This window comes from Electrophorus electricus, chromosome 24 (assembly GCF_041902795.1).
Source record: "Electrophorus electricus isolate QZ-2024a chromosome 24, ASM4190279v1, whole genome shotgun sequence".
Taxonomy (NCBI): domain Eukaryota; kingdom Metazoa; phylum Chordata; class Actinopteri; order Gymnotiformes; family Gymnotidae; genus Electrophorus; species Electrophorus electricus.
In genome coordinates, this window is record NC_137520.1 from 10,063,901 (window position 1) to 10,091,111 (window position 27,211).

The 27,211-nt window shown below is 41.3% G+C and overlaps 2 protein-coding genes across 5 annotated transcripts; both read left to right on the forward strand.

Annotated features, from left to right (window-relative positions):
- Positions 1-399: 399 nt before the first annotated feature.
- uba1 (ubiquitin-like modifier activating enzyme 1) lies at positions 400-19,099 on the forward strand. Of its 3 annotated transcripts, XM_026998101.3 has the most exons (27): positions 5,840-6,092; positions 7,802-7,926; positions 8,905-9,021; positions 9,513-9,571; positions 9,774-9,942; positions 10,199-10,333; positions 11,195-11,301; positions 11,420-11,510; positions 11,689-11,821; positions 11,964-12,061; positions 12,155-12,301; positions 12,554-12,730; positions 12,926-13,033; positions 13,171-13,251; positions 13,435-13,587; positions 13,891-14,056; positions 14,775-14,971; positions 15,099-15,163; positions 15,317-15,512; positions 15,715-15,789; positions 15,926-16,115; positions 16,245-16,333; positions 16,988-17,080; positions 17,182-17,373; positions 17,468-17,569; positions 17,665-17,765; positions 17,910-19,099. In XM_026998101.3, exons 3-27 carry the CDS (start codon positions 8,905-8,907, stop codon positions 18,043-18,045), a joined length of 3,177 nt encoding a protein of 1,058 aa, XP_026853902.2. In that variant the 5' UTR covers positions 5,840-6,092; positions 7,802-7,926; the 3' UTR covers positions 18,046-19,099. The 3 variants fall into 3 exon arrangements, with proteins under 3 accessions (XP_026853901.2, XP_026853902.2, XP_026853900.2); XM_026998100.3 differs by lacking the exons at positions 5,840-6,092; positions 7,802-7,926 and adding an exon at positions 400-630; XM_026998099.3 differs by lacking the exon at positions 7,802-7,926 and having other exon boundaries at positions 5,841-6,092.
- Positions 19,100-19,984: 885 nt separating this feature from the next.
- Positions 19,985-25,508, forward strand: arhgef3l (Rho guanine nucleotide exchange factor (GEF) 3, like). 2 transcript variants are annotated; one of them, XM_026998102.3, is made up of 13 exons: positions 19,985-20,201; positions 20,512-20,569; positions 20,677-20,739; positions 21,647-21,688; positions 21,808-21,915; positions 22,106-22,270; positions 22,693-22,755; positions 22,853-22,949; positions 23,052-23,128; positions 23,387-23,644; positions 23,770-23,940; positions 24,111-24,303; positions 24,460-25,508. In XM_026998102.3, the coding sequence occupies exons 1-13, from the start codon at positions 20,146-20,148 to the stop codon at positions 24,702-24,704; spliced, it is 1,596 nt and encodes a 531-aa protein (XP_026853903.2). In that variant the 5' UTR covers positions 19,985-20,145; the 3' UTR covers positions 24,705-25,508. The 2 variants fall into 2 exon arrangements, with proteins under 2 accessions (XP_026853903.2, XP_026853905.2); XM_026998104.3 differs by lacking the exon at positions 20,677-20,739.
- The last annotated feature ends 1,703 nt before the right edge of the window (positions 25,509-27,211 follow it).

Sequence of the window (27,211 nt, forward strand, 5' to 3'; positions counted from 1 at the left end):
GCATGACATATTTACTAATTAAGTTAAAATGTCCCATATTTAAAATAAGACAAAGGATTAGATTCAATTAAAAACACTTCGACTACAAAGAAACAACAGAAATCTGAAGCATTTTAGCACTGCGTTTCCCGCCTTGCACTGCGCACTCATAAGTATGGATGAGCCTATTTCGTGATTGGCCAGGGGTGTGTACAAATATTGCTGTTACATTATAAAAATGTTTCAATAAATTGTGCAATAAATAACCCATGACGTCGGTTTTGCCTCTTAATAATATACCGCGCAGAAGCATTTTTGAAATTATTTTTAACTACTTAAAAAATGATAGATTACTGTTTAATTTATATACCTTGAATAGTCGACTGTTCTAGACTCAAACTCCGCACATGTTGCTGCTTCGCTCGTGAGCAACTGAAGAATACTTCTTGAACTGAAAGAGTGCCGTTAACGGTACAGTCGGTGGCCGGTTAGGCGTCAGTCCATCAGTCCTTATTCTCCGATCGGAAAGTCAACAATCCCCTGTTAATTTGAGAGACAGTTACCTAAACGATTTGACTGCTTCTTTTGTTTTCGTATAGGAGGTATTTTTGTATTCTGTATCGTGGAAAGGCCCGGGTAACATCGGATGTGGTGAGTTCTGCATACTTCTGTCCCTCGCTAATGCTACATAGCTGGCTGGCTAGCTAGCTAACGCGCTCATAAGATTAGATTGTTGTAGTTTGCTAGCTAACGCTAGCTAGTTGGTAAGAATTTGAAATCGTTTGGTCTGCTGGAAAGCTAGCCGTAACGATGTAACCATGCATGCTAGCTGGCTGTTTTGAACGCCAGACGACAGCAGTTGCACGACAATGCAGTCCATGTGATATAACAGATCTTAATTCTGATTCCTTTAAGAAGTCCGTATTTGCAACAAAGTTGACGCACACTCTTGTCATAGGGGTTTTGTTGATTAGCCAGGTAGCTAGCTATTTAGAAATACTTCAGACTTGAAAGGGCACGCTAAGATGACTAAAAAGCTTGTTTTTGCTAGGTATATAGTGCATAGCTAGCTATATAACACGTAAGCTAGGTAGCTATAGCCCACAAGATAAAACAAGGCATGGTGTTCTTGTTGCGTCTTGCATCGTTTGGCAGCTAGTAGCTAGCCAGTCTTGCCAACGCACTATTAACTAGCATAGGCGATTAGCAGTCATCTTCTTTTTTTCGCTTACTGTATTGTTGAAATAATGTGATCGAAAGGATGTCAGTGGATTAAAATAAATAAAACTTATGAAATTAGTAAAAGAGAGTTAACGTTACTTGTTGAAACAGCCAGATAAGCAATAAACCGAGCAGCATATGAGGGCCGTTAGTATCGCTAGCAGAGTTCTGCTAGCTAGTGCTGTAAACTGTGTTTATGTTGAGCTAACCTAGTAATACTGTGGCTGTGTCTTGCCAGATCTGGACTGTTATAGCTAGCCAGTAAAGCTAGCATGTCGCGATTTTTGTTATAATTGGCTGGCTAGCTGTGTGGTTAGCTATCTGGTGATGCAATTCACATTTAGCAATCGATATTCACTTAATCAAGCGCAGGTGCACGGGATACCTGAGCAGTGCAGTGATGTAAAATGCAATTATAGAAGTTGCACACATTTACCCGGGGAGAAAGCCACTTACACGGAGAATGTGAACCCCTACCTTGGTCTCAATTCTCCCCTCGCAACCAGGAATAAACGGCCCACTTGGGCCTTTGTCACAAGGTATCACCCCTCCCCCAACGTATATTCGTTATGTTTTTTTTTTTCCTCTCTTTCTTTCTTTCTTTCTTTCTTTCTTTAAAGAGAAATGCTTATCCTAGCACTGTTTTGGAGGGGTGACAGCCCACGTGAAAAACATAACCTAACTGTTATTAACTAATGTTCAGGTGTGTTTTGTTAGACACATTCTGTCAGCAGTTAGAAAGAGTGAATTCATCCTTCGACCTTCCATCATTGCAGACAGATTTTTGTGCAATAGTGAATTTTAATTAATATATTGCTTTTGGTGCCTGCTAGATGCTTATCTTGTCATACATATAGAGTAAGTAAAGATTCAGTCTCATACCATCAGATAATGTATTTTTAAAATGTTACACCAGGAATGTTTTACACTATATGATGGTGGAAAAGATAGCATTTACTACTTTTCAGCTTTATTGTTTATCCAGGGTTTTATTTTTGTTTAGATTTATATTGTGAATTTTTTTTATTTGTGTTTTGAGCTGTTAAAACAGTAAAGGTTGGTTATCCAAGCCAAGATTAAGCCTAAAACTAGACTAGTAGTGATTCACCTTTGGCAGTGCAGTTTAGGTTTAGTCCACATGTGGGACATATCCATACCTTTTGACAGCTATTTCAAAATTGATAATTGTTCATTTTATAGAAACAGGTTTCCCACAATATGCTACAAACCCCTTTTTTCCTTCAACTTGGTCATGCAAGGGTAAACATTTTTGTAGTAGAAATTAACACATACTTGGCCAAGGAAATTGGCAATCCGTTAAACAGCCTGCCAAGAGGGCATAGGTCTTGAGACTGCCTAACTAGGCAAGCGATTGTGTAGTCTGTGGACTCCCACTCTGTTTTGTATATTTGCTCACACAGTCTACATTGGTCAGTGCTTAACACATGGTCTAAACTAATAAAAAGCTTCACTATGTGCTATCAATTTATTAATACAATGTACTACCAATTAACTATATGCTAAAGAAGTCTGAATAGTCACTGATGTGCAATGTAAAATTAAACATCAATATCTACAATAATTTACATCAGTTTTTTTCATAAAATTATCTTGACAGCACTTTTTATCAATAGTGTCTCTACCATAAATAAGACTGGCTAACTTATTTTCCTAGCCTTCTGTCACTTACACAAACATTAAACATTGCTTTGAATTAAACTCTAAAAATTTCTGTGTGCGCTTTATTGGTTGTTTCCTAAAATATTGATATTTGTTTTCTGAGTTATGAAGTGAATTCTGTGTTTAGGTAAATATAGCGATTAAGCCTGCTAAAATCTGTTTTCAGATGTTCTATATTGGTTTGATTTTTTTTTTTTTAAATAGAATATCTATTGTTATCATTAGTCTCAAAGTTTTCTTAAATAATTCAAATGTAATAAAATTAATTAAAAACATATGTTAAATATAAAACTACTGTGAAGTATGTGAAAAGTCTACTGTGGGCTTAAAATGTACACAATGTGCCATTTAAGACCATGGCTTTTCCTAATGTGCAATAAAAAAAATGTTTTTATTTATTTATTACCATGTTTTTTTTTTGTTTTTTGTTTTTATTCTAAAATAGGTTTACAATTTTAGAAATCATTCCTTCATTTTCTGTATAACGTCTTAAAAAAAAAAAAAAAAGACCTACACCTCATTTAATGCAATCAATCCAACAGTTCATCCTCAAACAGTGTAGCAGTAAAGAGATTTCATCTTGTAACTAACCAGGAATAGATTAATTTGTTTAATTTAGCATTAATTTTAATGTTAGTCAGTCAGCTAATTTTTTTAGAGTGATTCATACCAACTTTACATTTTTAACACCGGCACCACCAGTGAAGCGAAATAATAGAATAGAAATGCTGTGATCACATTTTGCCAAGTGTGCAACAAAACCAAAGGTTCCAGTTAAACACCAGTTAAAGTGGTCTTGAAAGGCTCGAACTGGACTTAAGTAGAACAGCTTTGATGGATAGGGAAGAGGTGTTTAAATTCTACAGATTTCTAGTGCATCATATAACTATGATGGCTAAAACAATATTACATAGTTTGGTAATATGTGAGGGGGGATAAAAAAAAAACCTTTACTCTCATTTAAAGTCTGCTACTGCAGCAAACATTATATAGTGCTGTACCATGTTGTATCAAATAATTACAGTTGATTTATAGATAGCAAACACTGGAAAATACAGAATGCATGCTTAACATTCTAGAAGCTTTGACAGTGCATTGGGATGCTCATGTTTTGATTATGCTGTGTGGTGTCTTTTGGTAATTTGAAAAGCCATTGACAAGCTTTAGCATTAGTCAATAAAGTAACATTATCATACAGACATCATTGCATTAATCTATTAACTTTATATAATGTTACAACTATTACCAAAAGATTGGCTAAAAATAGACAAATGTGCATTTCTGGGTAGCTGCTAAAGCAGCAAAAGTTTTTGGTGACTTTCTTTGAGAACACCTGGGATTGTTTACCTACTGCAGGTCAATAATGGTTAATCAGATTTGGTTGTAAAATAAACACAATTCCAGTAACAAATAACAGAACTGGCCAAAACAATTAACAGTGAACACTATTATTTTAAATTTTACTTCAGAGTTGTTAAGCGGGCTTAAAGGGTACATGAGCTTAATGGGTACTTACCCTAAAACTGTATTTGCAATGTTCTGTATTTGCTGCAAATTTTACAAACCCACCCATCCATTAATTAATTAAACATCTCATCTGCATCTAGGCACACATGGCAGGTTTTCAAAAACAGATTGCTACAAAAACCCATTTGAGAAACAGTTGTGACTGCTAAAAATGTATTTTAAAAAGTAAAAGTATTTACATAGATAAAATGTTAAATTTATGTTTGGTAATATCCCTACGTACACATGCTTAGACTTTTAGCTCCAAATACACCCATTTCCTTACATTTGGACAAGGAAATGTAAAACTGCCTGGTACAAACTGCTAAAATATGTAAATTAGAATACCCAAGTGCCTTAAACCTTATTGCCAATTCCTATGTAGTTTTTTAAATACAAAATGAATGCTAAGTAGCATTTGGCTGTATCTATCGCATTGTCATTATGCTGATACTAATACTTTGCATTTTGCACCATTGCCTTAAGAGCACAGTTTAGGGGAAGGTAGGCTGAAACATTTTATGCTGCCATCTTGAGCTAGTGTATCAGTTTACTTTGCATTGGCATTTTGTACATATAAAATACTGTCTTAATGATGACCAATAACTTGGTAAACAGCACTTTTTGGTAACTGTCCATGTTTATTTTTTAGTCACTGAGACCTTATGTCAGCATAGCACATGCACATGTATTAAGCAAACTTATTAAACAGTATTCGCTTCACATTTTTGTTTACTTTGATCCTGGATGCCAGATTAAATATCTGTTAGTGTTCAGTGCTATAAAACTGTCAGTTGCATCACCAGTGTAGTGTGTATTATAATGGGACTGAAAAATGTACTTATTTAATGCCATCAGGATTGTTGTTTTGGCTAAATATAGATTTTGAGACCAGCATGTGGTTTAAATGGAATAAAAGTAATTGAAACCACCAGGATTTTCACAGTTTAGAGTGGCCTTATAAGGCATGCTACACATAACATATGCTTCTCTAACACATTGAAAGACCTAGCCTAACAGCTCAGTTTTTATTGCAAATTTTCATAACTTTATACTTGAGTTCAGCTGTATTCCATTAAGGAGTGTGAGTGTGTGTAATACGGAATTGTGATCTCCACATTTCATCCAAAGCATAACCAGAGTTTTCCCATACCCATATAGTAATCATTTGAAGATCAGTACTCCTAAATGTGCTACATGAACGTTGACTCGGCTTCTAGAAATGTACAATACCGGTGCTCATAAGACATGGCATGTCTGCGGTCTCATGTTGTAGTGTTTGTGAAGCCCCAGTATATTCGGAATAGCCTCCACTTTCAGGGGCGGTATTTCCGCAAGTTTAAGCATGGATGTCCAATGGATGAAGCAGATTACGCTAGGTTCTCTGAGACAACCTTTTCCTGTTGAATATTTGAGCAACTCCGCCCCTGTGCTGTAGCTGCCATTTTGGTTTTGTTCCGTGTACTGAAACAAAACCAGAAACGCGATTAGTGCAGGGCGCAGGGCAGACGACATAGTGACTCGGCAGGATAGGACTGAGGGGGGTTTTCCTCGCCGTATCGTGAAAGGCAGTGATATTGTGCTATTGCTATTTTTCGGGGGGTTTTTGACACAAATTATTTGCCAGTAATTTACATCATCGACGTTTCAAGTTTTACACGAGGAGCGGTTTGCTGACACTGAGTGTGGACAGAGAAGGATTATTGGTAAGAAACCATTCAACTTCAGAAGCCAACTTGGTGCAGTGACTATAGGTTCGACTCCTGATTCATTAAAAGGGGAAGCTAGCGGAGTTATTCAGTTGCGGTTATAAGAGTCATTGAGATTAAGACATATTAGAGATGGCCTGTAGTAGGCCACCTGGAGTTGCTCGCTAACGTAACCTAGTTTATTTTGAAGCCCGAACACTTTGGTTCATTGTTATTCTGGTTAACTTAGATGGTCGATAGCTAGCCTTGCTAACATATTTAATGTAAGGGAGGTAACTAGCTAGCTAGGCCCCAGACCGTGCTGCGAAAACTGCCTAAATGACAAATGCATGGAGCAAGCTAGCATAGCTAGGTTAATGTTGCTAGCTCGCTTTAATTTTACATTGACTGTCCGTGTACCCTCTAAATGGGTGATTTCAAAATTCCCCTGACTCTTAAACCAAAATGCCTAAATCCGATCGGTGGCATGCGACACCGCTAGCTAGCTACTTAATTTACCTGATTTTTGAACGTGTCGTATGTTTGTGTGGTTTTACAATTAACAGTGCCTCACTGATGGCTGAGCATCTCATCGACAAGGAAGTGTTGGACAGAAATTTCTGATATGGAGAGAACGTTTTGGCAGAAGTGCACTGAGCAGGTGTAACGCAATGCTAGCATAGCCAGTAGCTGGTCTCCGTTGCTCTGGCTTGTTTGTCTCGGGTTTGTTATCGGCAGTATTTTGCAATCTAGTTTTCGTTTTTGGTGTTAAGGTATCTGTACTAGATTTTGATCGGATAGTTAGCTAGCTAGCTTCGTTTCCAGTTGGTATATTACGTCCAACATTATCTGCTTTTGTCTTTGGTCGATGTGTAAGATTTCGTCGACATATGGACCTTAATTTCATAATCAGATCATATTTGTTACTGGTTCACCGGAATGCGGATTTTCCACTGTAGTAACAGAACTGTGGCACATTTTCCAATGATTTGTGAGATTTTCCATTTTCTCAGAAGAATCTGGTTTCCTTAACCAAGTGGAAACGCGATTCATTTCCAGTGCTGCTGAGAGAATCAGGAAATGCACCCTCAGACGCTCATGTGAGGCTGGATTAATGGACTTAATACAACGCCGTCAAACTTGGCATTTTTACAAAAATAGCAAGATGAACACAACGCAAATTTACCTGGTTGGATTTTAATGAATCAGCGTTTTTCTACCAGAATAACGGGAAGCCTTACCTAGTGCTGCATGAACCTTCCGCAATAAACAAAACGTTTCTGTGCACAGTCTATTTATAGCAGGGTAGTTACCTACATCTTGCGGCAGAATGCAGGTTCAGCCCATGTGATGATGAATCAAGTGTTGTCGTTATTGTGGTTCTTAAATGCTTAAATGTTCTTGTATAGTAGTAAAGATCACGGGAAATATTCCACCTTTTTATTGATGGCGTTGGAACTACTCCGCGTTATTGCGTTTGCTAATGTTTATCCCTTACCTCAGTTAAGTTTTATTCCTTTTTATGGACTGCTTAATTAGTTCTTGTTTTGTCCTTTCTTTTCTATTGCATTACTTGTTACTTATCCAATAAATAAACGCGATTCATTCTACCACGTGATGGTTGATTTATTTGGATAATGCTGGCGTTAATAGACACAGGCGTCACATTTTAACCAGTACTGTTAAACTTTTACCCTCATTCATTTCCTTATGGTCATTCATTGCAGGAACTGTCCAGTGCTGAAACCCAATCTCTAGAGGCAGAGATTGCTCAGAAATTAAGTATCAACAATACCTAGTGCCATATTGGAAGTCCCCTGACCTTCCTGGAGAAGATGAAGGCAAACCACTGGCGAGTTTGTGGAATTAATTTTAGGCTTGATGTGGAAAGGGGGAAAAGATTATTTAAATTAAGTACAGTGTGTCTTGGACTTGAGTCCAGGGCAATAACATATTCTTCTGCAGTTTAGGTCAGTAGGCTATCCAAAAATTTGTGCAGCAAAGTAGAATTGTAGAGTGTCTAAACTATATAAATAAGAGTAATGGTAAGAAGCTGAAAACCAGTTTGCTATTCATGGAAGTGCAACCACTACTACTTTAAAGATTTTGAGTCAGGGCATTATAGTCAATTTTAACTCACTGAATTAAATGTTTAACTAATTTCTGATTCCAGTTTGCTCAAAGTTTTTGTAGATGTGAAATTGGGTTAAGTTGTCTTCTTAAAGGCCCCTGAAACCCCACACCAACTGAGTGACGTTATCCCAGCTTTGCAGAGTACTTGTGCCCTACCAGTGGTGTAAAATTCAGCATGTTTGTATTATGAATTCATTTTCCCTGCTCAGATAATATTTTCTTGTTTTTTGTCTGACTTGGTCTTTGCACTGTTGTGCTAATGTTTGGTATCTAGCTTTGATTTGAGCCATGAGGTATTCTATTTATATCTGGAAGGATTGCAGTTTCATATTGAAATTGAACAGGAATAGATTGAAAGCTGGGCCATTGGCTGTCTTGATTCGTACTTCAGATTATTGTTTGAGTGTCAAGCTTTTTCACTGATCTCATAACCCCTCAAAATGGTTCATACAAATTTCAGTGCTTTTTTTTTTTTTTTTTTTTTGGAATGGGCTTGAGCAAATTGTGTGCGTGTTAGTCTTTTTTTTGTATCCCTACCCCTCTTTCTCAGTAAATAACAGAAAATCTAAAAAAGAATGTATATACTGTTCAGCATTAATTCTGTTCATGCACAGATTTACAATGTTTCAGCTCTTTTCTTATGGTCATTGCCATAGTGGCTTCAAAGCCTTTTAAACATGGGGTGATCTTTTTGCAGATGTCCAGCTCGCCGCTGTCCAAGAAGCGTCGCGTGTCAGGATCAGAGACGAAGACGGGATCCCACTGCTCCTCCTCATACTCTGTCAGAACTGAACTGTCCCATACACCAGCTAACGTAAGTATGCTGCTGCAGGCACTGTAAAGCATGTTTTCTTATCTTTAATTCAAGTGTACAGTTATGTGGTCTCATGGTATATTCAAATTCCATCCATGCTTTGAAGCTGCGTATGTAACTGCAGTCACACTTACTAGCTGTATGTGAAATGGGCAGCATTTCCACAGTAAGCCTGTATGCTGAAACAAGGTCATTGTCTTGTGTGTTGGCTAACAGCACGATAAATTAGAGTAAATGATCACTGTATCCTCAGAATCAGAAGTGAAGTGCTTTTTTCCATCCTGTTTATTACACTTGACAGGAAAGACAAGGTTTTGGTGTAAAATTCATGCTTGACTGCCTAACAAATTGCAACCAAGCAGCCATAACCCATTTCTGCTATAACAAATTGGTTCAGCCTGGTGAATGCCGAGTGTAATGCAGTCTCCAGCTATGAATCTGAATTAGTCATTTCTGTAAATGGTGCACTGATGGCTATTTGGATTCTCCAGGGCATGGCTAAGAATGGAAACGTTGCTGAGATTGATGAAGGCCTGTACTCCAGACAGTTGTAAGTTCTAAATTTTCCTAGTTTGGCTAACACATGTGCTCTTGACATCCTCAGCTTTCTGTGTAAGATTTCTAGTGAGTAAATAAGAGAAAGTGTGTGTGTGTGTGTGTGTGTGTGTGTGTGTGTGTGTGTGTGTGTGTGTGTGTGTGTGTGTACACTGTTGTTTAAGGGGTATGTGACTAACCACTCTGGTTTTGGTTAGGTACGTGTTGGGTCACGATGCAATGAAACGCATGCAAAACTCCAATGTGCTCATCTCCGGACTGCGAGGCCTTGGTGTGGAGATCGCCAAGAATGTCATCCTGGGCGGAGTCAAGAGCGTCACCCTGCATGACCAGGGTGTGGCAGAGTGGCGAGACCTCTCCTCACAGGTCAGTGGAGGGAGGGTGGACAGCTCTCAACCCGAGGCACCGCAGTGCTATGTCCTCCAGGTTGCTGTCCTTCACGTCTACTGACTTGGCAATTTAAATGAGGACACAGTTACTGTTGTTTCGCAGCTATTGCCTTAAATTATGCCATAAAGTATAGATCTCGGTATGCCTGCAAGTCTTTTCCCTTATGTCCAGCATGGAGCAGGGGAGAGGAGAAACCATGCAGTGAAGCTGATGTGCATTTTGTGTGTTCTAGTTTTACCTGCGTGAGGAGGACCTGGGGAAGAACCGCGCTGAGGTCAGTCAAAACAGGCTGGCAGAACTCAACAGCTACGTCCCTGTGACATCTTACACTGGAGCTCTCACCAATGACTACCTGACACAGTTTCAGGTACTGCCAATTACTGCATATCACACGCTTAAAAGTGATCTTGTCAAGCCAGACCCTGAGTCGTCCAAGTGCCTTTTAGGGTTCTTTTGCGTCTCTGGAATATTTGGGAAAATAAGTGACTTGAAGCATATTTCCAGATATAACAAAGAATGAACATTCACAGGGCAAAATGTTTTGAAAAAATGTATGTGAAAGTTTTATATAGAGTCAAGCTACTAATGCTCAAAATAAGCTTCAGAGAAATAAAATGGCTGTAGGTATTTTCAGCTCTGAAGATATTACATTTCACTATTTGTTTTCCACTGGTACAGCTTGCAACTCTTGACAGTGGTGTGAGGCTTTAGTCTGTAAAGTTATAAACAGCAGTCTGGACAAAGGTCTGGATTTTTTTTATGATGGTACTGTACCCAGTGCTTTTTATTTTGGGCACAGAGGTAATAATAGCAGTTTGTGGGTGTAGGTAGAATGTTTAGTAAAATGAGCATTGTTTAGTACTGAGTACATCTGTCAAGTTCCCCAGAGAATTTGGCCTAAAGGTGGTTTTCTGTTAGGGTGTTGTCATATGTGGTAGCGGTTTCCATTTGTGTATAACAATCTGATCTTGACCACATGGCAAAAATGGTCTCAGGGCAGCTGTTTAGAGCAACATTTGCACACAAATATCCAAGTGTTAACTAAAAGTTTTAGAAATGTGATGCCTGTCTGAGGTGCTTTTGCGTATTTAAACATGATCGTCTCTGAAAGGGGACCTTGGTTTGTCTTTTACAATAAACGTGTTTACTGCCTGTCAACCACACAGCTGGCAGTTTGCCAGCAGGATGTCTGAGCAGCTTTTCAGCATGTCTGTGTCTGCTGGTGCAGGTGGTGGTGCTGACCAACTCTACACTTGACGAACAAATGCACATCGGTGACTTCTGTCACAGCAAAGGCATCAAACTGATCATTGCTGACACACGTGGACTGTTTGGGTGAGGAAGTACTTGGAGGCAGGAAAAACCTTGCCAACATATAGCTGGTTCTTGACAGATAGTGTCCTTTTTGGGGTTTTGGGCATGGTGACAACATGCAGCATTTATTTTTGGACAGGCAACTTTTCTGTGATTTTGGGGATGAGATGATGGTGTATGACACCAATGGAGAGCAGCCTCTAAGTGCCATGATCTCCATGATCACCAAGGTAACTGCTGTCATTTGAGATGTAACCAATTGGAATGTTGATGTTGTAGTGCTAAGCGTAATTTTACTGCATTCATTTTAAAGGTAAAACAAATGACCTTGTTCTTGGCATGTTCAGTTTGCCTGACTACTGGCCATCTCACTGATTGCTAGCTCCCTGTGTGCCTGTTTTCCCCCAGGACAGTGCTGGTGTGGTAACCTGCCTGGATGAGGCCAGACATGGCTTTGAGACTGGAGACCATGTCACCTTCATGGAGGTGCAGGGGATGACGGAGCTTAATGGCTGCCCTCCAATTGAAATCAAAGTCCTGGGTAAGTCCATAACTCCTCCACGCATGGCACATAATTCAATACAATTATAGCTAAAAGCTAAAAAATGCATGTAGTAAGAATTTATCAGAACTTTATTTAACTAGTTGACTGTTCTTGATGAGTATGAAATGTGTGTCTGTAGGGCCCTACACCTTCAGTATCTGTGACACATCATCTTTCTCTGACTATGTGAGAGGTGGTATTGTGACCCAGGTCAAGATGCCCAAGAAAGTTGCCTTTGTAAGTCTGACTTGGTAATTTTACTGCCAACTTCCAAAGTGACTCTGAAGGATCCAGGATCAAATGTCTCAAGTCTGCTCCTCTCCTTTACAGAAATCCTTTTCCTCTTCCATGTCTGAGCCTGAGTTTCTGCTGACTGATTTTGCCAAGTTTGATCGGCCTGGACAGCTGCATGTGGGCTTCCAGGCTCTGCATGCCTTTGAGAAGAAACACAGCCGTTCTCCCAAGCCCTGGAATCAGGTCAGCCATTGAGAAACTCTGTGTATATTTTCCCTACTTATTTGTGGAGGGGATATTTGTGATTTACAGAGGTTAAATGCACCTCTGCACATTGTTCTTCCTGTGACACAACCCTGTTGTTACACTGAGGATATTCATTACACTGGAGGTGAATTGGTGCATTTCCGTCTGGTTCCTGTTTGAGCCAGACACCGCTGAGCTTTGGCTCACTGATTCAGCGACCGGTGTCCTATTTCCCTCCCTCCGCTGCAGTCGGATGCAGACGAGCTAGTGGCTCTGGCCAATGACGTGAATGCTGCGCAGTCTGGCCCTGCCAAGCAGGATGAGCTGGACGAAGGCCTGCTAAAAAAGCTCTCCTGCATGGCTGCCGGGGACCTGGCTCCAGTCAATGCTTTCATCGGTGGGCTCGCTGCCCAAGAGGTTATGAAGGTAACAAAGTTTTATGTTCCTTCCTCCACAAATGTGCCGCTGCAAAGCTGACAGAAATAAAGCTCATCACAAATTCATAACCTTGTATCAGATATGACTAAATAGCTTGTCTGTGTTTAGGAATTGATGGATTGTTTTAGTCTGTGGGTCAGGCTTGTGTGGCCTGTATCTAACATCAGTGTCTGTACACCTCAGGCATGCACAGGCAAGTTTATGCCCATCATGCAGTGGCTGTACTTTGATGCTCTGGAGTGCTTACCTGAAGCAGAGGAAACTGTTCTCACGGAGGAGGAGTGTATGCCTGTCAGTCCCATCAAAATCTTGGCTTTGCTATTGAATTTTGCAGTATATTTTATACACCACTCTAGCAGAAAAACACCTTGTGTGTAATGTCATTGACTAACTTCCCATCTGTTTTTTTGTTTTGTTTTTTTCCTCAGAGAAGCTGTCGATATGATGGTCAGATTGCTGTGTTTGGTTCCAAACTGCAAGATCTGTTGGGCAAGCAACGCTACTTTTTGGTGAGGATTTTCCCAGCCCTTCTTCCCGTAATTATTATAAATGACTAAACTTTTCTAAATGGCCACTTCAGAAAAGCAGTCTTATTGCCTAAATGCTTATTGTGGTGATACTTGTTTTAGTCTGATCTGCCTATTCTGTTCTTGTAACTGTTGGTCATTGATTTTACTGTTGACTATTTTCAGGTTGGTGCAGGAGCCATTGGATGTGAGCTGCTTAAGAACTTTGCTATGATGGGTCTGGCCACTGGGGAGGGAGAAGTCATCGTCACCGATATGGATACCATTGAGAAATCGAACCTTAATCGTCAGTTCCTCTTTAGGCCCTGGGATGTCACGGTGAGAACTAGTGTTCTTAAATCTGCCTTTTTTGCTCACAGTAATTAGTGGATAAATTTGTTCATATTTTGGAGAAGGTCGAACAGGGCAGGAGCCAGGGCTCTCCAGTGGCTCCCTCAATCAGTCCCTTGGTTACGTTGCCCCGGATGTTTTCATGTTTCCCCCTTTTCACATAAATCTGATGGGCCATTGGGCCCCAGGACTTGGAGCCATTGCTGTACAGTGAACGATGGTGGGGGATGTCTTTTACTGTCATTTTGTTGGGTTGAATGTAGTTTTTTGTTTTTGTTTTCTGACGAGCAGAAGATGAAGAGTGAGACGGCTGCTGCTGCTGTGAAGCAGATGAATCCGTCCATCCGCATCACAGGTCATCAGAACCGTGTTGGACCTGACACTGAGAGAATCTACGATGACGACTTTTTCGAGAACCTGGACGGAGTGGCCAATGCCCTCGACAATGTTGATGCACGTGAGTTAAAAAAAAAAAAAAAAAGTAAAATACTGGCTTTCAAAAAAAAGACCCAAGGTTATCTTATGTTTCTTGAAAATCAGGATATTTTTTTTTCTGGCTAAGGACCATTTATATATCTGTCCGTATTTAAAGTGGATTAAAGTCAGCCGTTACAAGTAGATATGAGATGCATTTAAACATAAGATTTATCTCCAAGCCGTATTTGGTAACCAAAACTCCTCTCAGTATATTACTTCACCTGATGTAACTGTCCAGAATCTGCACCACAAGGAAAGCCATTCGCTTTGAAGTTATCATGTAGTTACCATTTTCATATATAACTACAAGAAGTTGGTTAAGTGTTATGTGCATGTTAGTATTTTAATAGCAAACACATTTCAGTGTGGCTCCCTGGAGACCCATTTGACTTCAAAGCGTTCATGCATGTGGCTAAAAATAGTGGCAATCAAGATCCAAGTTGCATGATGTGGCCATGTATAAATGGAGTCAAAAATGAACTTGTGTATATTCTTTTAGGATGATACTTGTTGGTTTCACAGGGCAGTAGATTTACTTTACTTGGCACCTGTTTTAAAATAAGAACAATTGTGCTATTATGCATAAATGTGGCTTTCTCACACAAATGTGGTTAACTGAGCAGCACGAAACTGCAAAGTTGGTGAGTACTGCCACCCAGTGCTTCAATTAATTTTCTCTTTGCGCACATGTTCTTCAGGCATGTACATGGACCGTCGGTGTGTGTACTATCGAAAGCCACTGCTGGAGTCTGGTACTCTTGGGACTAAAGGAAATGTGCAGGTGGTGATCCCATTCCTCACGGAGTCCTACAGCTCTAGCCAAGATCCCCCAGAGAAGTCCATCCCGATCTGCACCTTGAAGAACTTCCCCAATGCTATCGAACACACACTCCAGGTAAAAAACACATGCATCTTAAATATGTACCTTTTAGATAAGTGTTTGGCAGGGGTATGTACATGTAAATGTGTGGTCACTTGGTTTTGACCACTAACCTAGTTGTGGTTAATGTTTTCTTTCTCAGTGGGCTCGTGATGAGTTTGAAGGACTTTTCAAACAGCCTGTTGAAAATGCCTTGCAGTACATGACGTAAGTACATGACGTATGGGATTTGCTCTCTGACGCTTCCTATTTTTGCCTTTTCTTTGTGATTGATTCAGTTGACCTTGATGAGTTTGGAGTCAATTCTTTTAGTGTTAATATGGCAGGGTCCCTGTGTCTCATTGTTCGACTCACTATCAGAGACCCTAAGTTCATGGAGCGCACCCTGAAGCTGCCTGGTGCCCAGCCCTTAGAGGTCGTGGAGGCAGTGTATAAGAGTTTGGTGTCAGAATATCCCCGTAGCTGGGAGCAGTGTGTGGCTTGGGCCCGCAACCACTGGCAGTGCCAATACAGTAACAATATCCGTCAGTTACTGCACAATTTCCCTCCTGACCAGGTGAGAACCATCCTCTTCTTGTTTTTTTTTTTTTTTCTCTCTTCTCTTACGGTCCATTACTGTCTTGTTCCTTGTTTGCTGAATCAAACTGAACTGTTAAGCTGACTTTTAACAAGGACCACCCTCTTTACTATATCTACTGTCAAATCAACGATGTTAATTTTAATTTTTGTCTCCCCTTCTTCCAATTCTTGTTTCTCAGCTCACAAGTTCAGGAGCTCCATTCTGGTCAGGTCCCAAAAGATGTCCTCATCCTCTAGAGTTTAGTACTAGCAATGTGAGTGTTGCCTACACCAACAGGACCAGTCAACCTACAACACTAAAAATGTATTCAATATGTTCTGTCACTGCCACCATGTGCAGCGCAAAACTGGACATTTCCCTTAGTTCCTGTTATTTCTTGCACTCCTCAGGATTTGCATATGGACTACATTGTGGCTGCAGCCAACTTGGTTGCCCAGGCATATGGCCTGCAAGGCTCCACTGACCGTGCAGATGTAGCTAAAGTATTGCAGGATGTCAAAGTACCAGAGTTTACCCCCAAGTCAGGAGTTAAAATCCATGTATCTGACCAGGAGCTGCAGAGCGCCAATGCCTCTGTGGGTAAGGAACAACGAGTAATTTTACATCCTTCAGCTGAATGACCTAAAGATGACCTTCAAGCAGACTTTGAAATGTATTTTCTTGTTTGTTAAACATTTGCTGTAATGTTTCAAACCTGCGTATCCACAGATGACTCGAGGCTTGAAGAGCTGAAGAGTATACTTCCTTCTCCGGACACTGTGTCCCAGTTCAGACTCTGTCCCATCGAATTTGAAAAGGTACATCTCTAAGGAATGCTGGGAAATCTTCGCAAACCCCAGTATCATGTTTTCCATGTATGTAATGGTGTCATACCTATTGATGTGTTTTTGCACTGTCGCCTACTTCATCAACTGCAAAAATGTCATTTGTGAGACAACTCAAAGTAATGAAACCAGCAACACTAGTAGCCTATGTGTTGCATCAAATTTTGTGAAAAGACAGGTGTCTAGCTTTAACAGCAGCAGTAGCTGTGAACAGCTATTCTCCTTTGTTGTTTGACAGACCTAAGTGCATGGCAAAAAGCCACATGTAATCTGGTCTGCCTGTTCTGATTCAAGTCACATGGCTATGAATCAGACATGAAACATCTAGGACCAAACTCAAAAGCAACTCAAATCTTATGTGAAAAGATCAGATTTGTGTGTCCACACAACCCTCAAAAGTGAGATTTGAGACAATTCAGGTTGGTAATGTGAACTTGGCCTTTGGCAGTGTTTACACAGGATGGAATTTAAGTGATGTGATCCATCACAAAAAACCAGCAAATGTTTGAGACAAATATTAGTACACCCTCATAGCCATTCTGTACAGCACTAATTCCCATTTGCTTTTTACTGGGGGGCATTTCAGGCTTTCAGCTTGATTTAATGTGTTTTGCCCTCTCACCCAAGGATGACGACACTAACTTCCACATGGATTTCATCGTAGCGGCATCGAATTTGAGAGCAGAGAATTATGACATTCCTCCAGCAGACAGACACAAGGTGAGCATCTGACTGGGAGTTGCCAGCTTCTCATAGGACATACTAATTTAATTATCTCTGTGTGCATTGTACTGTATCTGTGTTTCCTCTCTCTGGAACAGAGTAAACTCATTGCTGGTAAGATCATTCCTGCCATAGCCACGACGACAGCTGCTGTGGTAGGTCTGGTGTGTCTGGAACTGCTCAAGATTGTCCAGGGCCACAAGAAGCTGGAGTCATACAAGAATGGCTTCATGAACCTCTCCCTGCCTTTCTTCGCTTTTTCGGAGCCCATTGCTGCTCCAAAGCACAAGGTATGTTCTTGGAGTTACCTGTGCAGAATGGCTAACATTTGAAGGTCATTTCCCAAATGTTTAGACGCTCCTGATTTATGGCCTCCTTTTGCAGTACTATGAAATCGACTGGACACTATGGGACCGCTTTGAAGTGAAGGGCATTCAGCCGAGTGGGGAGGAGATGACACTCCGGCAGTTCCTGGACTACTTCAAGGTACAGAGGCTCCCTGTACCACCACTTCTGTGAATCTTTATTTGAGCTCAAAAGGTCCGCTGTATTCCGAGCATCTCTAATGTTCTCTTTCTCAGAATGAACACAAACTGGAGATCACAATGCTCTCTCAGGGAGTGTCTATGCTCTACTCTTTCTTTATGCCTGCTGCCAAGCTCAAAGAAAGACTGGAGCTCCCGTAAGTACCACTCCCCACCCACCTCCACAACGCATGACCAGTTCAGATGGAAGTCATTTTGTTTGTAGTTTTCTCCAGCTTTTCTGTCTCTGAAGGAATCTCTCATTCAGTTTTGTCTTTGTCCCCCCCCCCCCCCCCCCCCAGCATGACTGAGATAGTGACCAAAGTGTCCAAGAAGAAACTGGGGAAGCATGTTAAAGCACTAGTGTTCGAACTCTGCTGCAACGACATTACTGATGAGGACGTGGAGGTGCCCTATGTCAGATACACCATTCGCTGAGAAGACGGCCAGGGTGGGCAGGGTGGGGTTGGGGTGCTTTCATGAGGTGGAGGGAATTCAGCTGAAGCTTCATGTTAATGGGTGGAGCCCAAAGTTTAAAAATAAATAAACATGAATAAAAAAGTGAAAGGAAAAAAAGTGGTGTTTGTGTATCGGGGGTTGATTTTATTGGCTCCATAATTTACTCTTTGAATCCAGTTTGAACCCAGGGTTCATACCCCATGTTTTTAAATGCGCCTTAGGGCTGATGGCTGGTGGGCTGTAAGAACAAGATATGTTGTAGGACAGGAGAGCATTTGAATGGGACCTTTTTGACTAACTTTAAACTTGGTCGTACTAAAGCTTAAGTATGTGAAATGATCAGTGCCCATCAGCACTCTCCCTATGTAAAGAGAAGATGGCTCTGGCCTTTTAGTAAGTGTGTTGTTCCTTTCCTGCTGCACTCTCTTGCCTCCCGTTTTCCACCGTGATGAGCACTGCCAACTTGCTTTACCCTTTTTTGAACCAGTTTCTAATAGCAACTTGAACAAGGTATACCATTGAATGATGCCAAAACAGAAATGCAAACTACATGAAAGTAACGTGTCAGTGCTTTGGGCTGTTTGTCATTTATTGACCCCATTTGACATGCTCTGTGGTCTCGACTTGAAGTACTTCTCAGCTACAATAGTGACACCTTGCACCTGCTGGTAATCGAAGCTGTGGGTGTCCTCACCTGTGTGCTACTTGTCAAGGTCTCAAAGCTAGTTGGTCCCCTCACATCTGAACCCTATTCTGTTCCTCAGGCCCAGTGGGTGGGTCGTTTTGCAATTCTGGCTTCTTTTTGGGTTGGGATGGGGAACCTGCACATAACTAGAGCGGGTGGGGTTATTATGGTTTCTCCCCCCCCCCCCCCTCCTTTTTTTTTTTTGTGTGTGTGAACTTGGCACAGGACTTGTAGGACATAAACTATTCTTTCTACTTTGTTAAATTCCTGGAAACATTACAGTAAAAAAACTATTTTACTCTGTAATGGGAGCACTTAGTGTGATAGTGAATAAAGTTGTAAAAGATTCTCTTTGTCGTTTTTCTGAACATGTTTACTCTTAACCACGCCATGTAGCCTTTGGTTGAAGTACAGTTGCAGTTCAAGGACAGTGATGAATCTACCTTAAGTAAGCTTGCAGAACTCATTTTCAGTCAAACAGTCCATTGCTTTTACCAGAGATTTCAGTGTCTTAATGGCCAGCCTGGTATATGGATGGCAAAGGAATTGTAATGGGAAATTGACCACCTTTTAAGCCATTTATCATTGTCTGTACACTACTTACTGTTAGACAAGCAGTGTGGTAGTGGTGTCTGACTTCAGCATATAACTGGGTACTGTTACCACCCACTTTATTAGAGATACATACATTGCAACTACTCTTACAAGCCTCTTTATTAGCTATGTGAATGGTGTCAGTGTTTTGCAGGGGTGCCATAAGCAAGACATTCTGGAAACTGCAGAGATACTGACATGACGGTTATGAGCATGAGTCATAGCAGTTTTGAACTGGAACTGCAGAGTTGTGTTGTTAATTTGAATTGGTGTGATGTACATGATAATTGCACTGCACATTCAACCTGTGGTCTGAGCTCTTTTTCTCTTAAGCATTTTAATTTAGCCTAAGAGATGCAATGGTAAATGTCAGGGAACCTTTTCAATGTGCCAGCAGAATATTGCTACCATAGCAGAAGTTTAGTTTTTTTATGTTTGTGTGCACTTTTGTTGTACATTATATAACCCCTGGAACTTCCTCAGGTATTAATAATTGTTCAGGGCAATGGGTCACTAGGATTCGTTTGTACATCTGCTTTCAACATAAGGCTGGTACACACCATAAACTGATGTGAGCTAAATCTGTTAACGGGAAGCTAAAAAAAAAAGTTCTATGTACAGGATGTGGGTTTTAGGCGGAAGAAGGGGTGGAGAGTGAGGGTGTGCTTCAGAATCTGCTGTATTACTTTCCACGAAGAGGGGAGACAGGTGTTTAAGATCAAGGGAAGCCTATCATTGAAATAGTATTTTTCATCTTGTTTGGATTTACTGGGGTGTTGATCCTTACATCTAAAGATGTTATGAAAAAGGCAAAGATGGAGCTGGAAGAGACGGAGGCATATTCATCACCGTCCTGGTAAAGCCTTTTCTTTCTTGTTTTTACACTCCTTCTCTAGGCCTGAAGCATCATATACAAGATCTTACAATTGTTGTTTTTGAGTTTAAGTAGTTAATACGTTTGATTAGGATAATCAGTTTACTCTTTTCCTTTTAACTGCTACATGAAAAGACTTTTTTTCACTGTCCTCAAACATGGGTGGTGTTCTGACAGTGATCCATTATAATTTTTTTGTTTGTTAGGTTTTTTTGGAGAGATATTACTCCCATAGTACTCACCTGTGTTGATACTGTTGGCATCTAACTTGAAAATACTTTTGAAATTTAAGGTCTCCCATAGCAAGAGAGAGACTCGTTACGTATGTCAACCTTTCAGATATTGCAGGGGTAAGTCATTTCACCACAAACACGCACCTTAAATGGCAAACTTAGAAGGGTAGGCCTAACTGCTCCTTTGAGGCAAATCATTATGTTATCTGTTGCTTTCTGAGCAGAAGAAAAGGAAACAGGACCCATGCAGTGATGTTGAAATTTCAGCCCGAACCTCAGACGACTATGTGAGTTTTTTTATTCGTGTAGAATTTCAGTGAATCTGCTGAAATGACTTCAGAGATCTGATGACCAACTTCAACCCTATATCCTGCAAGTGTCGCATTTTTGATCCAGATCGTACTTTGGTAGAAGGATTTCGTGATTTCCGGTGCTTTTTTTTTTTTTTTTTTTTAAAGTGCCTACTTCTTCTTTATTTTATTTACTTATTTCAGCCCCATGCTGTTTGATGCCATGTCTCATACACTCTCCATCTCTCTCGATGACTTCACCTTGTTCTGTTGTCTTGCTCTTTGCTTGTGGCTGTCTGTGCTTTGTAACGGAAACTGGTACCACAGACCATACTTCTGAGACCAGGTGCCTGTGTGATCCACAGAGCAAGTTGTGGTGGTTTGTGTTCCTCCTGACCTAGTCAACATGTGCAACATCAAAGGGCTTAATGTCAGACAGTCAGATAGGCCACTCTAGTTTGGAAGAGTAGTGCAAACTAATTTAAATACTACTGCTCAATTGGTGGGTAAGAAACGGACATTTTGACAACTCTTGCTTCTTGTGACATGCCGGAAAGAAGCCTGTCCATCCATACAACTATCTGCTCTTGCTTTGTCACTAGCAGTTTAACTGTCTCTCACTAACCAGCTGTTTTGCATGCTACAGCGACCTTCGGGATTGCTGTAGCATCTTAACCAGAGCTTACAGTTTGATCACTGTGAGTAGTGACTTCAAACATTTCTGTCCACAGTTGAAGAGCACTATATATGAGAGTCCTGTCTGAGGATAAGCCGTTGATAAGAATCGAATATTGCGTTCGAGGCCTCTGTCAGCAGATTCACTCCTGACTGTGTGCTCCCGTTCTATGATAATCTCTGTCTTTGCCTGTTCTGACACACGTGCTCTGCCTTTTGACTCCTTCAGGATGAAGATGACTTTCCGGGGGAGCACACACAGGACACTGAGGTACAGTGAGGCTATCACACACACTGATCGGATTTTGCAGTCAGTTACAGTAGAAAAGACGTTCAGTAGGTAGTCACATGTTGGTCATCCTTGTGCTGTGTTGCTGCTTTTTATGGTAGGGACCTTGTAACAAAAGGGTCAAACCAGTGGACAGAAGTAGTGGTGTTACAGGCATTATAACACCAGTGAAAACTCCTGCACTTAAACGCCTGGGACAGTCCATTCAGGTGAGCCCGACACATTTTTGTTTCTTCAAAGAAGAAACTTTTTGTTTCTTTCTGCGTTTTCTATACTCACATAGCTCTTAAGCCCAGAATAAATCCTCACAGTTTTAACAGTGTTGATCTTTGGCAGTCTCTCCACAATGTGTCCAATTGAACTTCCATCTTACTTATTGCATTACTCCAACATAAACAGCGGTCCATCAGCTTCCGTACGGAAGCCCGCCCTCTGCCCCCAATGGCAGTACGCACACGTCAGAAAGCCTCCTCGTTCCCACGGCGACGCAACAGCCAGCTGTGGAGTGACACCGTGGACAGCCTCAGCAGAGACATGAGTGCTAAAGAGATCAAGAGGCAGGAGGTATGACTAGGCCACCACCAGTGAACTAGTGTCAAGGCGTGCCACTGATGAGTGTTTTGACAAACTCTCACTTTACGGTCTTTTGTGAGTTACAAAACAGGAAGTGAGCAGGCCATGTTCTCTTTTCCGATTTCAGCAGGCAACAGCTCCAACAAATGAAACGTTGCATTTTTCACCAGCTTCTATAAACAGCCAATGTTTTTAAATGGCAGTGTTTTTTGGAGGCGTTAAATAGTCTTCAGAAGCAGTGATGTTCTTGCTGCCAGTTTTATTTGCTGCATGGCTACGTTTAGCAGCAATTACTGTATATTAAATGTTAACTTACATTGTGAGGTGTAGTATCATTTGTGTTTGTAAAGCTTGGACCTACATATCAGTAAGAACTCGACAAACTGAAGCTTCTTTTTCGTTTTGGTGCCCAGGTAATATATGAAATGACGCAGGGGGAGAGGCAGCTGATTGAAGACCTCAATTTGGTCAAAAAGGTTCGTTGACTGCTGTGGTTGAGGGCATTTTGTTTTTCTACATTACCTCGCACCCCTGCTCTCTTGGCAAATGCTTTACGCTCATCTGTGGTCGCAGGTATACTATGAGCCTATGCTTAAACTGGAGATCATGACTGAAAGTGAACTGGGGCGTATATTTGGCACACTGGATTCTCTGATTCCCCTCCATGAAGGTAAGTGCTGCTGGTTGCTTCGGAGCCCTGCGTAACCTGTGACCCAAGACCTGTGATTTAATGGCACTCTTCTCTCATCTGCTTTTTCGTGTCTACCTGCAGATTTCTTGATGCGTCTGGAGAGCTTGCGAGGCTCTGAGAAGACTGTGGGAGAGGTGGGGCCGACCCTGCTCGATTGGGTGAGTGCTGCCAAGGATACGCTGAAACGCTAAAGTCACAACCCTCTCCAAAAGAAATGGAAGTAAAAAAAATCTCAGTAGTAAAAAAAAAAATCAGAAACCAAACTGGACATTTTAGATCTCCTTTAGTACCTGGTATTAAACACTGATGACTACAGCCAGCTTTACATAAGACATTGTGGATGTAAACACAGGCCGAAGGCTGTTCTGTGCAGATAGGGCATATGTTAGCTGATCTTGACTGTAATCCCTTCCCAGTTCCCTTGCTTGGAGGCCTACATCACATACTGTTGCAACCAGGTGGGAGCCAAGGCCCTGCTAGACCAGAAGAAGCAGGACCGCCGCGTGGAGGAGTTCCTGCGCCTCTGCCAGGAGTCGTCCTTCAGCCGCAAGCTGGACCTGTGGAACTTCCTGGACCTGCCCCGCAGCCGCCTGGTGAAGTACCCGCTGCTGCTCAAGGAGATCCAGAAGACCACACCATCCGAGCACCCCGACGAGGACACGCTGCCCCAGGCCGTAAGTCCCACGCATTTCCTGCCGACTGCAGTGATGTGGAGAAAGATCGGCAGAAGCTGCCAATTCTCCTGCTGGGGGAAACCCCGCCCCTGCACTTATTGATCGCTGTTCTCCTTTGCGTGCAGATGGAGCTAATCCAGAGTATTATTACTGAGGTGAACAGTAAAACCGGGGAAGCAGAGTGCCAGTTTTATAGACGGGGTCTGTGCTACCCAGAGGAGGGCCAGAGAGTTCCTGAGATTCAGGCCTCTCGTTTCTTGTACTGCCACGGTGAACTAAAGAGTACCAAAGGACAGGTGAATTGGCACAGAATCAGTGCTGCTGCTGTTCTGCTCTTCAGTTCAGTCACCCGTTATCGTTTACATACGTTATTAATACTAACATATGCATTTTTCTTTTTTTTTTCTGTTTGCAATCTTTTTTCTTTTACTCCGTTTCATTCAGTTGAACACTTTTGTCCCTGCAGAAGCTGCATGTGTTCTTATTTGAGCTGGTGCTGGTTTTGACGCGGCCGTTGGTGCAGGACAAGGACAGCATGGTCCAGTTTCAGGTGTACCGCCAGCCTCTCCCTGCTGCCCACCTCCTTTTGGAGGACCTGCCTGATGGAGAGGGGGGTAGTTCTGGATCCTTCCGTGGTGCCTTCACTGGTAATGACAAAGGTAATCAGGGCAATGCTATGTATTGCATTAATGTTAAAGACAACGATCAGACCTTATTCTTAAGAATCTATTTTTTAACTTCATTCTTACTATGCTCAACTATGTAACTATGCTTCCTGATTGTAATCTGTTTCCCACTCTCACTTCTTATCACAGTGAAGAATTGTTTCCGTGTGAGTAGCAGGAGGCGCACCAAAGCTCAGTCGCACAGCCTGCAGGCAAGCGACTCCTTCAACAAGCAGCAGTGGATTTCTTGCCTACGACAAGCCATCATCCAGTCACGAGACAGACACGCTCAAGCCAGCCAGTCAAATGCCATGGCCCGACTAAGCCCTGACCCTGCCCTGGATCACATTGCTGAACTGAGTCTGAATTCTGATGTGGAGATGCCAGACACATAGACCAGATCTCATACAGAGATCCCATCATGTTAGTCACAATGTTTTTCCATCAGAACCACACATGTTCAGTGAAACTAATAACATTTACGATTTTGTTTCTGCCTGTGGTCTCGAAAATATTTATCCGATTGCTCGTCATCTGAAAAGCATGGAAGCCGTTCGATTGCGGTGCACTCTGAGCCAAACATGCACGCCAAGCGTAGCACAGCTTAGATGACTTGGGGCTGTGTGTTAAATTTAAGCGCAACTGTATATAGGTAATCTGTTTCAGTGAATGTTTGTTTGATGCTTACATCAAGTCCATCTTCCTGTACTGTATGATCCTTCAGCACCTTGACTGAGCACCACTGAACATTTGTGTGTGAATGATATACTGTAAGTGTTTCTGGTTTTTGTCAATGATCTCTGAAGGTAATGTTTTGTTGAGGATTAAATACAAAAGCATTCACATTCAAGTCGAAGGTCTCAGGATATAAACATTTTTTTTAACCGTACCCCCCCCCCCCCATTTGTAATAAACTGACCATTTTTTGTGTGTTCAAACATAATGCCAGAGTACTGAGGAATAAAAGCACAATTCTGGCTTTTGTATTATATAAGTATTCACAGTTGTTACTGTGAAGCCTATACCGTAAACGTGTAAACCTTAAAACAGACATTTTTAAACACACCAAAAAAAAACAACAACAAAAAACAAACTTTGAATGCCGCCTATTTCTCAGTTTATTTATAGATTGTTCACAGTAACATATAGATAGATAGATGTGATATGTGAATGGTGATGCACAGGTTTAAGCGGTCCAAGGTTGTGTGAGGAAACAGCTATTTCTAGACACTCCTACAAGGAGAGAAGGAACATTAGTGGTGATTAAGATTCAGGCTTGTGTGGTGTCGAACAACAGAGGTGAAAGTGCCAAGGCCCAGTCAGCAACCACAGGACTTTTTTAAAGCCTCGATCGCGCTAACACTGGGTTGAAGATGTTGGATGACTTGCTTTGAATGTTTTGTTTTTGTTTTTTTTTTTGTTGTTTTTTTACAAAATAGGTTAAAAAATATTGTTCAGTTAATCTGTTTTATTTTACTCCATGCAAATATTACTGCACTGTTTTATTTTGCCACCTTGTTTAATTTTCATATGAACAATATGTATGCATTTACTTACTTTTTCAGATGACAGTTTATACACTTTTAATGCAGCCTCCTGATATGCTTTTAACTTCTTTTACGGGTTTCCACATAAACTCATGCCAGGCCTTGTACAGGTTGCTGCTACATCTCACTGTTTGTGCACTACACCTACCTACCTCATGGGATTCTTATTGGTGGTCGACTAAAAGGTGAGAGTTGGTGGTTTATTTATTGTGAATAGTCTGTAGTGCACATATGTGAGTTAGAAATAGCATATCACGTGGTAACAAGGATCTGAAGCTGTCGCTTGTTCAACTACAACTTCAGAAAATAAATATTACACCACCACCAATGGTTATGTGCATTCCCACAGTAAAATAGCATATGAGTAGCTATGAGCTCCACAGGCCTCCCTGCCCCAGCCAAATGAATGTCTTCCCAGTATGTGACGATGAGAATTAAGATATAAATGGATCCATCCCAGACATGCTGCACTCCCAGGGGAGGGAAGTACATCCTGGGATGACACTCTAAAATTATAATGGGGTATAGTGTGCACATGTCCTTCCAACAGAGGGAATGGACAGCTTGGACTGCATAACATGGGGAACACAGTATGGAAATTCATTTTGTTTAATGTTTGAGAAGGCTTACATGTTTGCATCTTTGATCATTTTTTATTCACAAATTCTCTCTCACTCACAGTCTCTGTGTGTGTGTGTCTCCTGAATGCCATTGTACAGTGTTTTTCCCACACTCAGAGTCTGAGAGACTACTGTCTCCAGGACATGCACCCAAGCCTGCCAGAGGTGATGAATGGTGGACCCATGCACTCTGATTCACTCCTTCCATTCCACTTTTAGCGCTTCAAACCCACCCCACTAAATAGAACCACGTACCTTCTACGGACACATACAGACCTCTTTATTAGGTCCATTTTATAAATATACAATTACAGACTTTCACCTGTATATTGGCATGCCCAGTTTATCAGCTACTCTCAACCCCAGTCATCACAGGTCAGTGCTTCCTGATTATTGCTTGGGTGGGAGACAAGTCTCAACAGAGCACAAACACAGACATAGTAGGTAAATGTGAAATGCTGATTTATTCATACCTAAGTTATAAGTCAGATCACCTGAGCATGCTGTGCTCTGATAGGCAACTTTTTTCTTTTTTGTCTGCTCTTACTCCAGGCCACTCTGTGGCCTATATATATTACAGTGAGCTGTCCTGCCATTTAAAGTCTTTTGCCAGAATATACTCAAGTTTTAGAAGTTTTATGGATCTTTGATGGAAGGGATGCTAGCGTGAATCCTGGAAAGTGTTTTAAGTGTGTTTAAAAGGCAGTGCCGTCAGTGAAAAAGGCTATTCAGTGG